The sequence below is a fragment of the Dipodomys merriami genome, unplaced genomic scaffold (assembly GCF_024711535.1).
Source record: "Dipodomys merriami isolate MVZ:Mamm:240054 unplaced genomic scaffold, mDipMer1.0.p SCAF_102, whole genome shotgun sequence".
Classification (NCBI taxonomy): Eukaryota; Metazoa; Chordata; class Mammalia; order Rodentia; family Heteromyidae; genus Dipodomys; species Dipodomys merriami.
In genome coordinates this window covers 1,981,431-1,996,080 of record NW_027202294.1, presented here as the reverse complement: position 1 = coordinate 1,996,080, position 14,650 = coordinate 1,981,431, and the positions used below count along the sequence as shown (strand labels likewise).

General features: G+C 47.2%; 2 protein-coding genes across 4 annotated transcripts in view; one reads left to right on the top strand and one right to left on the bottom strand.

The window, feature by feature from the left end:
• The window catches only part of Mfsd13a (major facilitator superfamily domain containing 13A), a 36,065-nt gene that overhangs the window by 3,730 nt on the left and 17,685 nt on the right, over nt 1–14,650 (top strand). Inside the window, exon 1 of one of the 3 annotated variants that reach the window (XM_069994589.1) lies at nt 9,443–9,502. The exons of 1 other annotated variant lie outside the window; for it this stretch is intronic. In XM_069994589.1, coding sequence (XP_069850690.1) covers nt 9,483–9,502 — 20 coding nt within the window. In that variant the 5' untranslated portion in view covers nt 9,443–9,482. Of the gene's footprint in view, nt 1–9,442; nt 9,503–9,652; nt 9,851–14,650 lie in introns of those variants that run through there. One more of the 3 variants, XM_069994580.1, reaches the window with a different exon arrangement.
• Nucleotides 8,959–10,812, bottom strand: CUNH10orf95 (chromosome unknown C10orf95 homolog). Its single transcript, XM_069994618.1, has 2 exons — nt 10,716–10,812; nt 8,959–9,976 (listed from the first exon to the last, which is right to left on the bottom strand). The coding sequence occupies exon 2, from the start codon at nt 9,920–9,922 to the stop codon at nt 9,314–9,316; it is 609 nt and encodes a 202-aa protein (XP_069850719.1). The 5' UTR covers nt 9,923–9,976; nt 10,716–10,812; the 3' UTR covers nt 8,959–9,313.

The following is a 14,650-nucleotide window of genomic DNA, read 5'->3' as shown; positions in this document are numbered from 1 at the left end:
CACAGTTCAAAGCCAGACTGTGCAAGAAAGGCCATGAATCTTTTTTTCCAATAAACTACCCAAAAAATCTAGAACTCGATGTCTGGCTAGAATGCCAGCCTTGAGCAAAAGGAGCTCAGGGTGGGGCTGGGAAGATGGCTTAGTGGTAGAGTGCTTGCCTTGTATGCATGAGGCCCTGGGTTCGATTCCTTAGCACCACATAAGCAGAAAAAGCTAGAAGTGGGACTGATGCTCAAGTGGTAGAGTGCTAGCCTTGAACTGAAGAGCTGAGGGACAGCGCCCAGGCCCAGAATGCAGGCCCCATGACAAATAAATAAATAAATAAACAAATAAAAAGGAGCTCAGGGTCAGCCCTTAAGCCCTGAGTTCAGCCCCTCAGCCCCACAACCAGCACAAATTATATATATATATATATATATATATATATATATATATATATATATATGCCCAAAGACAGGTACTTACACCTGTAATACTACGCAGAAGGCTGAGATCTGAGGATCATACTTCAAAGCCAGCCTGGGCAGGAAAGTCCATAAGACTTTTACCTCTAATTATCCACCTACCAGAAAACTGGGAGTGGTGGTGTGACTCAAAGTGGTAGAGTGCTAGCCTTGAGCAAAAGAGCTCAGGGACAGCTCCCAAGCCCCAAGTTCAAGTCCCATGACCAACAAAAAAAAGAATAGATCATGTGTCATAACCTTGTACCATGGAAGCTTCTTGTTTGGTACAGAATATCCAGGGGACAGGAAGACTGGGTCATATAGGAAGAAGTCAGCCCCTACCAATGTCATCTGTATGTGTCAATGAAGTTTCATGAAGACCAACTCTTTGAAATCCATTCTTTTTGTTGTTGTTGTTGGTCATGGGGCTTGAACTCTGGGCCTGGGCGCTGTCCCTCAGCTCTTCAGCTCAAGGTGAGCGCTCTACCACTTGAGCTACAGTGCCACTTCCGGTTTTCTGGTGGTTTATTGGAGATAGGAGTCTCACGGTCTCTCCTGCCCGGGCTGGCTTTGAGCCGCGATCCTCAGATCTCAGCCTCCTGAGTAGCTAGGATTACAGGCGTGAGCCACTAGTGCCCGGCTTCTTATATTGTATTTGTATTTAAGATTTTTACATATTTGTTAGTAATCTATATCTTAAAAAATTTTTTTTTTATCAGTTGTGGGGCTTGAACTCAGGGCTTGGGCACTGTCTCTGCTCTTCAGCTCAAGGCCAGCGCTCTACCGCTTGAGCGACAGGACCACTTCCAGTTTTCTAGTGGTTTATTGGAGATAAGAGTCTCACAGAGTTTCCTGTGTTATGCCTAGGTCATAGGACCCCCACCAAGAAGATCACGGAGAGTCAGACTCTACAGCTGTTTTAAGGTTTTATTTAGACGGGCTGCAGCTCGGGCCTCGTCCTACACTCCGACACAGTGGAGCCCAGGAGGAGAGCCCCAGGCTAAGGATTTGCAGGTCTTAAAAAGGCACACAAGGGGGGAGGCGGGGAAGGGAAGTGAAGGGTAAACAAAGGAGGAGGCTGCAATGCTTGGTAAGAAATGTATGCATTATCCTGCCCATGTAATTGTAGCCCCTCTGTACAGTATGTTCTCAAATAAAATAAAATACAATTAAAAAAAAAATAAAGAGCAGAAAAAAAAAAAGGCACACAACCAGGTGGTTTAGCACCACGTCTTGCTTTGCTCTGAAACAAGCAACAAATGGTCACTGCCTCAAGTACTTAACCCTTCATCCCCTCCTTGACTTATGGTTCTGAGACACAATCTTGTGGCTCCGGCCCAAAACTAAACAACAGCTTTCAATCTTGAACGGGTATAATCCCTCTCTGACCTTAGCCATACTATTAAACAACAATACCAATAACAATCAGTTCATTTTTCTTTTCTTGAGGCATATGCAGAGTGGTTGGGTAGGGTGCTTGGAGACTTCCCCTGTTTCCCCACGGTTGTCCAGGGCAAAGGGGTCAGCTGGTCTGGCGTGGGAGCAGTGGATCCAAGCAGCAATGCCATCCACCTTAAGGGCAGTGGGTGTAGCCAATAGCACCATGTAAGGTCCCTTCCACCGTGGTTCCAGAGATCTCAAGTTGTGCCTTCAAACAAACACCCAGTCCCCTGGTTTAAACAAATGGGGGGTAGGAATAGAAGCAGAATCATATAATGCTCTAAGCTGGGGCCACATACTCTTATACACCAGCTGTAAATAGTCAAGCTTACACAGAAATTCAGTATCATCCAAATCAGCAAGCAATTCAGTCTGAAGGCTAGGGATAATGGGAGGAGGGTGTCCATACATTATTTCAAAAGGAGTAAAGCCAAGCCGATAGGGTGAATTTCTCATTCTAAACAGGGCAAAAGGAAGAAGTGATACCCAGTCTGCGCCAGTCTCCAAGGCCTATTTAGTTAAGGTCTCTTTTAGAGTCCGATTCATTCTTTCTATCTGCCCTGAACTCTGGGGTCTATAAGCACAGTGCAATTTCCAATCTGTCCCCAGTGCTGCGGCTATCCCTGACTTACTTTTGAGACAAAGGCCGGTCCACTGTCCGACCGGATGGTGGATGGGAAGCCATACCTGGGTAGGATTTCTTCCAGGATCTTCTTAGCCACGACATTGACAGTCTCATGCTTTGTTGGGTAGGCTTCAACCCATCCTGAAAAGGTGTCTACAAAAACTAGCAAATATTTATATCCAAATTTCCAGTTTTAATTTCTGTGACATCTACTTCCCAATATACACCTGGCCTATCTCCATGGAGGTGAGCTCCTTTTGTAACCGGTTGATTGGGGGCATTGGTGAGCTGACAGGCTTTACAATTTTTTTTTTTTTTTTTTTGTCGGTCGTGGGGCTTGAACTCTGGGCCTGGGCGCTGTCCCTTAGCTCTTCAGCTCAAGGCGAGCGCTCTACCACTTGAGCTACAGCGCCACTTCCGGTTTTCTGGTGGTTTTATTGGAGATAGGAGTCTCACGGTCTCTCCTGCCCGGGCTGGCTTTGAACCGCGATCCTCAGATCTCAGCCTCCTGAGTAGCTAGGATTACAGGCGTGAGCCACCAGCGCCCCGCAGGCTTTACAATTTTTAACAATGTCCTCAATGAGTTGATTTCCTTGCCTAATTTTTACTTCTGAGTGTCGGAGTAAGTCCTGCATTCTTCGGGTTGTGAGAGACCCAAAGGATTCTCTTAAGAATCCCCTTGCCCAATCTTTGTGGCAAGATAAGTTTCCCCTCACCAGTTTTCTACCAGTCTTTATTTTCTTCTCTGCCCGGGGGTTTATAGGCCATGGCAATTTTCTTTATCCACTCCAAGTCTTCTTGGGAGTACTGAGGCTCAGGAGGCAAAGCTCATGGCCCTGGGTCTGCTAGAGTCAGCACTTCCGCTCTGGGCTGGAGGGCCGCCTCCTTAGCTGCCTGATCGGCCAAGTTATTTCCTTTGGTTATAGAATCAGTTCCCTTTTGATGGCCAGGGCAGTGTATAATGGCAATATTTGCTGGTTCCCTTATGGCCCGGATGAAGCTTAAAATTTCTTGTTTGTTTTTAATAGTCTTTACCTCAGCTGTCAGCAGCCCCCTCTCTTGGTAAATGGCTCCATGGACATGCACAGTGGCAAAAAGCATACCAAATATCCGTGTAAATGTTTAGTGTCTTCCCTTTTCCCATTTGTAGGGCTTTTGTTAGTGCCACTAGTTCTGCTCTTTGTGCAGACGTTCCCTGGGGAAGTGCTTCTGCCCACACTTTCTCAGTGTCCTGGTGACTGCTGCGCCCGCGTACCTTTTTCCATCTCGAATGAAACTGCTGCTGTCTGTGAACCAGGTATTCTCAGCATGCGATAGTGGCGAGTCCAACAAGTCTGGCCTCTTTTCCTTGGCCAGGTCTTTCTTTTCACGCTCAATTTCACATTCTCTGTCCTTCCTTTTCTGTCTTTGCTCCTCTGTCTCTCTCTTATTGTAAACCTTTTCCGCCACAGCTACTAGATCCCTAATAGACTTTTCACCAAGTCTGTCTAGAGCCTGCAACTTTCGCTTTATGTCTGGTGCAGCTTGATTTATATAGGCAAACAATCATCTGAGCCAACTCCTGGGTCTTAAGATCATACCGGGTATATTGGCTAAAAGCTTCCATGAGCCACTCAAGATATGCTGCTGGACTTTCACTTCCTCCCATCATAAACTTTGGTCATATTAGTAGGTTGGCCGCCTTGAGACCTGCCAACAGAGCCTGGCAGTAGACGAGGAGTCACTCCCTACCTTCAACCGTATTGTAGTCCCATGTTGGTCGGATCTCAGGAAAATGGGCAGCGATCAGGGCAGAATCCGTTATGGGCGCTCCTGTGGGGCCAGGGATATGTTTCTGGGCTGCCTCTCGGATACTGTCTCTCTCTTCCATGGTAAAAAGGACCTGTAAAAGCTGACTACAATCATCCCAAGTGGGCTGATGAGTAGAGAGAATAGTTCAGAGCGAACGAATCAAATCCTGGGGTTTCTCAGAAAAGGGGGCATTTTGGGTGCACCAATTGTATAGATCACTGGTAGAAAATGGCCAATATTGGAGTTGCTGTTGACCATCCCCATCCACAGGATCTACGGTGCATTAGGGAAAAACAGCTGCACTAGAAGGGGGGCTGATCCCACAGCGTCGTTGAGTGACTGGCCCCTCAGAAACTTTAAGGGCAGGTGCCGAGGGTTTGGCTGCTGGTTCTATAGCTCCCTCCTCCTCTTGATCATTCTCAGGCTCAGCAGAAGGAACCTGGAAGGGGAGTATGGGGGAGGAAACATTTCTTCTTCCAAGTTATCTCCCTGAAAAACCGGGGGGTACAATTTATTTTCCTCTTTCTTAGTTTCTTTTTGTTAAGTCTAGGGGGCTAGATGGAGTGTTGCCCATGGTTTCACGCAGGCCTGACAGTTACAAAAAAAAAAGCTTACAAAGTGTAGATCTCCCAAATTGGTCCTCTGACTCCTGTTATGGCAGGGTTCCACACCCACACCCCACAGCAGAAGGATCAGACCCACAGTGGGCAAGTTGGGCCTTGGTTAGGAGGCCCTCTTGGTCAGTTTCGACCCAACACCGAACTGACTGCTGCCCCACAATTCACACAGCCAGGTTCCAAGGACCTGGGTCCCGCCCCACGTGGTGGGGTACCAAGGACCCCCACCCCACAAGAGGATCTGGGACTTTTCCCAGTTCCTCCAGGGTTGTCATGCAAGCATGTCCGCTCTGACAACCCTTTACAAATCAGAGCGGCTGTCCTCACAAAGGAAAATGAAAGTAAAACAGACAAAAGACAGGACAAATTAACAAAGACAGTGCTGTTTTACCTTTGGAGTCTGAGGTCTCGGGGGTCTTTGGGGGGATCCCGGATGAGCCCCCACTAATATGTTGTGCCTAGGTCACAGGACCCCCACCAAGAAGACCACCAACAATCAGATTTAACAGCTGTTTTTAAGGTTTTATTTAAATGGGCTGCAGCTCGGGCCTCGTCCTACACTCTGACACAGCAGAGCCTAGAAGGAGAGCCCCAAGCTAAGGATTTGCAGGTCTTATAGGCACACAACCAGGTGGTTTAGCACCACATGTTGCTCTGCTCTGAAACAAGCAACAAGTGGTCACTGCCTCAAGTACTTTAACCCTTCACCTGCCTGGGCTGGCTTTGAACTTCGATCCTCAGTTCTCAGACTCCTGAGTAGCTAGGATTACAGGTGTGAGCCACTGGTGCCTGGTTTAGTAATCTGTATCTTATAGTATTTGGTACTATGAAAGGGAAATCTTTGGGTTCAGTCGTCTTGTAGTTTGTTTTTTTTTGTGATTTAATTTTTTTAAGATGTTATAATAAAAGTAATGTACAGAGGGGTTACAGTTGCATAGGTGAGGTCAAGAGTACATTTCTTGAGGCTGGGAATGTGGCTTAGTGGTGGAGTGCTTGCCTAGCATACACTAGTTTATGCACACATAAATAGAAAAAGCCAGAAGTGGTGCTATGGCTCAAGTGGTACAGTGCTAGCCTTAAGCTAAAGAAGCTCAGCCATAGTGCCCAGGCCCTGAATTCAAGCCCAAACCTGGCAAAAACAAAAAAAGAAAGAAAGAAAGAAAGAAAGAAAGAAAGAAAGAAAGAAAGAAAGAAAGAAAGAAAGAAAGAAAGAAAGAAAGAAAGAAAGGAAGGAAGGAAGGAAGAAAGAAGGCAAGCAAGCAAACAAGCAAGACAGACAGACAGACAGAAAGAAAGAAAGAAAGAAGGAAAGTACATTTCTTTTGGGGCAATGTTACCCCTTCCTTTGCTCTCTCAGTTTTTCCCTCCCACCCCCACCCACAAGTTGTATAGTTCATTATCAATATAGTGTCCCCTGAATACCATTGCTGCATTTGTTTACCCTTTGCCTCTCCATTTCTGTGCTTCCCCTTATACTCCCAAAGACATATATACCAACAAACAGAACAAAAGAAAAACAAAAACAGCAAAAAAGAAAAAAAAACTCTTGTTTTCATTTCCTGAGTTCATTTAAATAAATATTATTTTGTATGATCAAATGCACATAGGCATTGTGGCTTTCTGTTCCCCTCTTAAGAGTATCCTCCTTTGGTCTTACTGTGTGTGACCTGTATAATTTATTATGTCCCAGTATTTTAGATGTAGCTTCTGCATATGAGAGAAAACATTTGTGCCATTTGTCTCTCTGAGCTTGGCTTACCTCCCTTAAAGTGATTTGTTTTAGGTCCACCCATTTCCTTGCAAATGACATATTATTCTTTGTAATGGCTGTGTAAAATTCTATTGTGTATAGATACCATATTTTTTTCAGATCCACTGATCAACTGAAGGGCATCTGGGCTGTTTCCATAACTTATTGCTTATTTATTTATTTATTTTACCAGTCTTGGGGCTTGTGAACTCAGGGCCTGGGCAATGTCCCTGAACTTCTTTTGTTCAAGGCTAGCACTCTACCACTTAAGCCACAGCATCACTTCTGGCTTTTTCTGTGTAAGTGGTACTGTGGAATCGAACCCAAGGCTTCATACATGCTAGGCAAGCACTCTACCACTGAGCCACTTTCCCAGCCCTGCTTTATTTATTTATTTTATTTTATTTTGGGTCCGGTCGTGGGGTCTGAACTCTGGGCCTGGGCACTGTCCCTGAGCTCTTCAGCTCAAGGCTAGCGCTCTACCACTTGAGCCACAGCGCCACTTCTGGCTTTTTTTCTTTTTGCTTATGTGCTGCTGGGAATCGACCCCAGGGCCTCAGGCATGCAAGGCAAGCGCTCTACCACTGAGCCACCTTCCCAGCCCCCTGCTTTATTTTTTAAAGTAAGTTCTAGGGCTGGTTGTAGCTCAGTGGCAAAGCAAGTGCCTAGCAAGTGCAATGTCCTGGATTTCATCCCCAGTACCAAAAAAGAAAAGACAAAAAAAAATACAGTTAAGGTAAATTCTAATGGCTTAATCTAAATCTCCTTATAGTTGTATAAGTAAACAATATTTTATGTTTATATTATTTTTTTCTGTTGGTTGTGGGACTTGAACTTTGGGCCTGGGCACTGTCCCTGAGCTCTTCATCTCAAGGTGAACACTCTACCACTTGAGCCACAGCACCACTTCTGGTTTTCTGGTGGTTAATTGGAGATAAGAGTCTCATGGACTTTCCTGCCTGGGCTGGCTTTGAACTTTGATCCTCAGATCTCAGCCTCTTGAGTAGCTAGGATTACAGGCGTGAGCCACCGGTGCCTAGTCTATATTTGTATTATTAAAGACCATTTTTTTTATTTTAAAAGGAAAATATGAAACCAGAGGTAGAGTTCAGAATCCAGATTTTTCCAAAAGTTGCTATGCAAATTTGACTCTGAGCCATTTGGAAACCAGGGAAAAGACAAAAAAAAACATGATCAGTTGGGGGGTCCCTGGAGCTTAAAAAATAAGAGCAAACTACTGAATTGGAGGAATACCTTGTTCAGTGCTGAGGTTTGAGAGAACTTCTCTGTGAGGCTCATAATCACAGCCTCTGAGGTAGTCTACAGGTTCAATAACTTACCTGTAGGCCCAAGTAGCTATTGGCCAATTACAGATGGATGTTCAGTGAAAGCAATTCCAGAGGGGCCAATTTTCTACAGCCTGTGCATCAGCTCTTGTGATCCATAGTTATAACTGGATATATTGCCTGATTCTAACAATTTAGAGTGTTAGCAACCATTGGGCGACAAGAAATGATGTTCAAAAGCTAGGCACTTTTGGTTCATGCTGTGTGTGTGTGTGTGTGTGTGTGTGTGTGTGTGTGTGTGTGTGTGTCAGTTGTGGGGCTTGAATTCTGGGCCTGGGCACTGTCCCTCAGCTCTTCCACTTGAGCCACAGTACCACTTCCGTTTATATGGTGCTGAGAAATTGAACTCAGGGCCTCATGCATATAAGGCAAGCACTCTACCACTGAGCCACCTTCCCAGCCCCTGGTTCATGCTTTTAATAGTAGACACTCAGGAGGCTGAGAGCTAAGGACCTTGGTTTGAACCCAGCTCTGGTAGGAAAGCCTATGAGACTTTTTTCACCACCCAAAAGCTGGAGCAGTGGCTCAAGCGGTAGAGCACTAGCTCAGTGACATCACCTAGGCCCTGTATTTTAAGCTCAGGATTGGCGCGGCACACAAACACAAGACATTCATTCTAACTTTCAGGTAGATGAAGAAATAGGCTCAGTGAAGTTAAAGATACTTGGCTAGAAACTGTCAGAGCCCACCGAAATCTAGGTCTCAGATGTTCCTCACAATCATCCCTACTATACTGCAAAAGCAGTACCAGGAGTCTAGAAGTGTCAGCCTGCACACAAGTTGGGAGTGAGGGAGTCGGCCTGCACCCCCATTCTCCAGGGGGCAACTTCACACGTACACACACTCTCTACAACATCTGTGTAAAAGCTCCCTTTATACCGGCGGCAAAAGAACCACCACCACTTCCAAACTGAAAAGTGGCGTTGCACGGTATACTTGACTTCACTCATTTATTAACTTTTCTTTGCAAGCTGAGGGGTGGTTATGGCTCTTAGGGCTTAGGGCAGAGGTGATCAGGTAATGGATGGACGGTGGGGGTGTGGGGGGAGAGGGAGGAGTTAACAATCCAAGCCCTTCTTCCACCCCAGCACTTTCCAGCACCCTCTAGAAGGAAGGAGGGGGCAGAACGCCCAGAGATGTCCCCGGCCCCCCACCCCTTCTCGCCCTTTCAACAAGGTCCAACCACAGCTCCAGAAAAATCAAGAAAATGCGGGGATGGGATCGCGGGGGGTAGTGGGGTCGGCGTGGGGAGGCGGGCAGCGCGGCCCGGGGCTGGGCTCCGCGCGCTGCGGGCGCTCAGCTCAGCTGCGGCCTCTCCTGGGCGGGCGGCGGGCGCCTTCCCTGGTCTTCGGCGCGGGGACGGCGTCCTGGCCGTTCTGGGGCCGGCGTTCCAGGCGCCTCTCCACGCGGTACTCAGGCTCGCCCACGCGCGGCGCAGCGTGCAGCAGGAACTCGCCGCGGCGGTGCGTGATGCGCACATCGGTGTGCGGGTAGGTGCCGTACACGCGCCTCAGCTCCCGGCGCACGGGGTCCGGCAGCGGCAGGCGGGGGCCGCGGGTGCGTTCCACGCGGCCCCAGCGCAGTTCCGCCTCCACGCTGCCGCCCTCCGGCCACTGCGACTCCCACGTGGGCAGCGGCGGAGATCGCCGCCCTGGGACACCGGCGGCGTCGGGGAACGGTGGGCCCACGGCCCCAGCGCAGGGCGGCAGGAAGTTCCACCAAGGCGGCGCGGCCAGGGGCGCACCCGCGCGGTAGAAGCGGTGGTATTCCCGGGGAGCCGCCGGCCGGTGGCAGAAGCCATAGGCCTGGATGGGCGGCAGCAGCAGAGGGGCGGCCAGGTAGGTGTAGGTAAGGGGATGTTGTCCAGGCCAGAGGTCCTCCCCGCGCGCCAGACAGCCGAATGAGTACATGGTCCAAACCTTAGGCGGTGGGCATTTTTACTGGGGCCTCATCCAGCTTCTGACCTGTGGCAGAGGGATGTGTGGCTACATACCTGGTCCTTACCACCAAGCCTGGCGCTGGTGCCTCTTACCTGTAATCCTAGCTACTCATCTGTAATCCTAGCTATACAGGAGGCTGAAACTTGAGGATAAACTTCTAAGCCAGCCAAGGCCAGAAAGTCTGAGAGATTCTTATCTCCGGCCACCGAGAAGGCCAGAAATGGACCTGTGACTCAGGTGGCAGAGCGGCAGCCTTGCACGCAAAAAAAGCTAAGGGACAGCACTGAGTTCAAGGCCCTGTACAGGCACACAAGAAAGAAGAAGAAGAAAAAGCAAACAAAACTTTAACAACCTCTGTTGCTGGGCTCTGGGCCCTGTTCGGTGTCAAGGGCCTTGCGGGCCTGCTTCATGGCTTTGGGACACTTTTAAAATTAGGCATTCATGGGGCTGGGAAGGTGGCTCAGTGGTAAGAATGCTTGCCTTGCATGCATGAGGCCCTGGGTTCAATTCCCCAGTACTACATAAGCAGAAAAAGCCGGAAGTGGCGCTGTGGCTCAAGTGGTAGAGCGCTAGCCTTGAGCTGAAGAGCTCAGGGATGGCGCCCAGACCCAGAGTTCAGGTCCCACCATTCAGCTCCCCATCCATCCCCATCCTGTTCCAGGGTTGAGCCCAAATCTCAGGCTCCCAGCTAGGCCATCAAGACTCAATACGTTTTTAAATCCTCAGCCTCTGGCATGCCCCATCTCAATAACTCCCTACTCACTTATTTCTTTAGTCTGGAGGACTTGGTCCCTAGGATTTAGGGAAGCCGGAGCACTTAACAGCGGGATTCTTCTCCACTACTGTGTAGTTGCACAGCTCTCCTCCATGTTGTGCCTCTGCCACACCTCCCGGTTACCAGGCAAAGGGAAACACCTTGAACTGGCCAGGTGCCAAGGTGTCTACACGTGAGGGAGCCTGTGGTGGCAGTGGTCTGAGATCAGAGATGCGCTCCCCAGAACCTCATTGAAACCTCAAGGCTAGCACTCTACCATTTGAGCCACAACACCACTTCCAACTTTTTCTGTGTAAATGGTACTGAGAAATCAAACGCAGGGCTTCATGCATGCTAGGCAAGCACTCTACCACTGAGCCACCTTCCCAGCCCTGCTAGTACTTCTTTCAGACTCTTTCCTAGTCCTCCTGCTCTAGAATGTTATCTTAGTTCCTGTAATTCTTTTTAACTGTGTCAAGTACAGAGTGATACTCCCACTTAGTAGTTAGGGCACCAGAGGCTCAGTGAAAGTAGACCACTCTCCCAGGATACTAGAGCCTGTAAATAAAACCCAGAGGCCACCTGGTGAAGCCAGAAAGATTGCTTTATCCACATGGGTAAACTGTATTCTCTCTGGTAATAGAAAAGTACAACTTGCAGATTATTACAGATTATATAATTTGCAGATAATTAACATTATAAAACTTGCGAAGGCTGGATAAGTTGATAAACCAAAATCTGCTTAAGGAAATTGGGGGGGGGGAGGGTTTACTAACAAAAGAATGAGGAAGTAAAAAGAACAAAAGAATAAGGAAATAAGGATGTCTAAATCTTTGACATCAAAACCTTATAAAGAAACAGAAAAGAATCCAATGGCTCAAGCCTGTAATCTTAGCTACACTGAATCTGGTATCTGAGGATCTCAGTTGGAAGCCAGCATGGGCAGGAAAGTTCCTGAGACTCACCCTCCAATAAACTACCAAAAAAAAAAAAATGTTAAGTTTAATGGGTATGGTGGCTTATGCCTGTAATCCTAGCTGCTCAGTAGAAAAGAAACTTGACTAGGATCTCATTTGGAATCTACTAACTCCTCATTCTCTACTCCAAATTCTGAGAGGGAGTTTGTCCTGTGTCTACTGTGAGGGTTGTTTTCAGGACATGGTGGCCTCTGTTGGGTAGGTAGTCTCTGGTGGGCAGAATAAAGTCCCCCCCCCCCCCACACCACATGTCTATACTCTCATACCTGGGAAGCTGTGAATATTTTACTTGTCAGGAACAAGAAGGAATTAAGGCTACTAGAGTGGTATTACGGTTGTTCATTAGCTGAACTTATAATAATCAGATTATTTGGTGAACTCCCTCTAATCACAGGGGTCCTTAAATGTAGAAGGAGGTCAAGGAGTCAGGCACATATCTGAGGAAGATTTGATTAGCTGTTGCTTTGCAGATAGAGGAAGGAATATGGAGTAGAGGCAGCCAAGTGAAATGAGTCCTAAAACCTCCAGAAAGGAATGGAGTCCTGCCATCACCTTGATTTATCCAAGAAGACTCACTTCAGATCCAGTCTCTAGAACTGTAAGCTAAAACATATGTGTTAAGCCATTAACTTTGGTAATCTGTTGCAGCATCTACAGGGAATTTGATATGCCTCCTTACTCCTGTTTATATAACTTTGTTCCTCTCCTAATACTGCAGTGTTCAAAATTACCTATGGACTAACCTCACCTAGCCACATCGGGCTAGCCAATGGTTCCATATGCTTCCCCAGGGTGAAAAAATCCTGGAGTAGAAGTAGAGCATATGCAGGACAAGCTCATTCAAGCCTGGGAAGGTGAGGAACTTGCATTTTGACTTTGGTTCCTAAATTCTTTTTTGGGGGGGAGGAGGGGGTCCGGTCCTGGGGCCTGAACTCTGGGCCTGGGTGCTGTCCCTTAGCTCTTCAGCTCAAGGCTAGCACTCTACCACTTGAGCCATAGGGCCACTTCCGGCTTTTTTCTTTTTGCTTATGTGGTGCTGAGGAATCGAACCCAGGGCATCATGCATGCAAGGCAAGCGCTCTACCACTGAGCCACCTTCCCAGCCTCTGGTTCCTAAATTCTTAAGACTTCTAAGAAGTTTTCAGGTACAATGAGAAAAATAGGAATGAAACTGAGTCTCTCAGTATTTGTTCACTCTGATTCTAGCCCCCTGATTTTTAGGGCTCCACATTTTACCTATTCTCAGTAAAGTGATTCTGGAGAAGTTTAATATTCCCTCAAGCTTGATAAATTTAATTAAATGTTGGGTAAGCAGCACAGCCATCCATCGGGCAACAGTGAGTGAGCAGTTGGGGCTAACCAAGTGGGTCAATGGCAGTCAGACCCAGGACTTTGTTCTTTCATCCAGTGGAAGGAAGTACTTCTTTTCCCTGGATAGAAATCTGAAAAAAAAGCTGGGCGCTAGTGGCTCACGCCTGTAATCCTAGCTACTCAGGAATCTGAGATCTGAGGATCACGGTTCAAAAGCCAGCCCAGGCAGGAAAGACCGTGAGACTCCTATCTCCAATAAACCACCAGAAAACCGGAAGTGGCGCTGTGGCTCAAGTGGTAGAGTGCCCAACTTGAGCTGAAGAGCTGAGGGACAGTGCCCAGGCCCAGAGTTTAAGCCCTGAGACTGACCCCCCCAAAAAAAAAAAAAAAAAAAGAAATCTGAAAATAATGCAGTCTGAGTTCTGGAGGGCCTGACTGAGCTCCACACAGAAGTGAAGCTAGGGGACAAGAAAGAAATTGCATCAGTATTTGAATCATAGACTTTCAAGTTGTCAATAAACTTCTTTTGGCTTGAGGGCTTGAGTTGTCATTTATTGCTTGCTTCAGTTTTTTTTTTGTTTGTTTGTTTGTTTTTTATGATCGTGGGTCTTGAACTTGGCCTTCAGCTCAAGGCTAGGGCTCTACCACTTGAGCCACAGCACCACTTCTGGTTTTCTGGTGGTTAATTGGAGATAAGAGTCTCATGGACTTTCCTGCTCGGGATAGATTTGAACTGTGATCCTCCGGTCTCAGCCTCCTGAGTAGCTAGAATTACAGATGTGGGCCACCAGTGCCTGGTTTATTGCTTGCTTCAGTGATACACAGTTAAGTAATGCCCCCCATTCCTCCACAGCATCTTACTATAAATATTAAAAAAAAAAAAAAGAGCAACTTAAGTAGGTGAGTAGGTTTTTTTTTTTTTTTCCATGAGGCTTGAACTCAGGGCCTGAGCTCTTTTTGCTCAAGGCTAGTGCTCTACTACTTTGAGCTACAGCACTACTTCTGTTTCTCTGGTGGTTAATTGAAGAGTCTTGTTCTGCCAAGGCTGGCAGTCAGTGAGTCCTGGAATAAATTGCAAATTTGTATAATCCTAGATCTATAGTTTCTTTCTTCTGTCTCACAACACCTTGGAGTTGCTTCTCATTCACCAGGACCCGATTGTTCCCAAACAGGAAACAAAGAAGGTGAGAAGAGGGTCTGAAGAAGAGGGATTGGGAAGAAAGAGGGAAATGAGTCAGGCAGTAGATTATGAGTACCTTCAGCCCCTGGATGCAAGACTCCTGTGTTAAGCCATTTGCTATGCTTGTGTCCTTTGCTACTTTGTCACAAAGGAGGTAATATTCTTGTTTCAGGAAGATGGCTGACAACAGCAAAGGCTTGGGATCAACAAAACTCTTAGACCTGTTTTTTATTTAATGTTCAGAAAACAGAGATTAACAGAAGAAAAAGAAGTTTGGCATTTCTCAGAAGCCAAAAGTGGTGCTCCTCTTACCCCAGGGTAGGGAAACTGGGCAGGTCTGGTGTGTGTGCTGTTTGATTGCTTAGTGTTGCAGACCAGTCAGGGAGCACCTCCAGACTAGACTGAGTCATACAAGCTTGGTTTGAGAGCATGAATACGGATTGAGAGGATAAAGTGTTCTGGGGTTCAGGAAACTG

What these genes read in the sequence shown, in the direction of transcription:
- CUNH10orf95 (XM_069994618.1), bottom strand. Translation starts at nt 9,922, where the DNA reads ATGTACTCATTCGGCTGTCTGGCGCGCGGGGAGGACCTCTGGCCTGGA.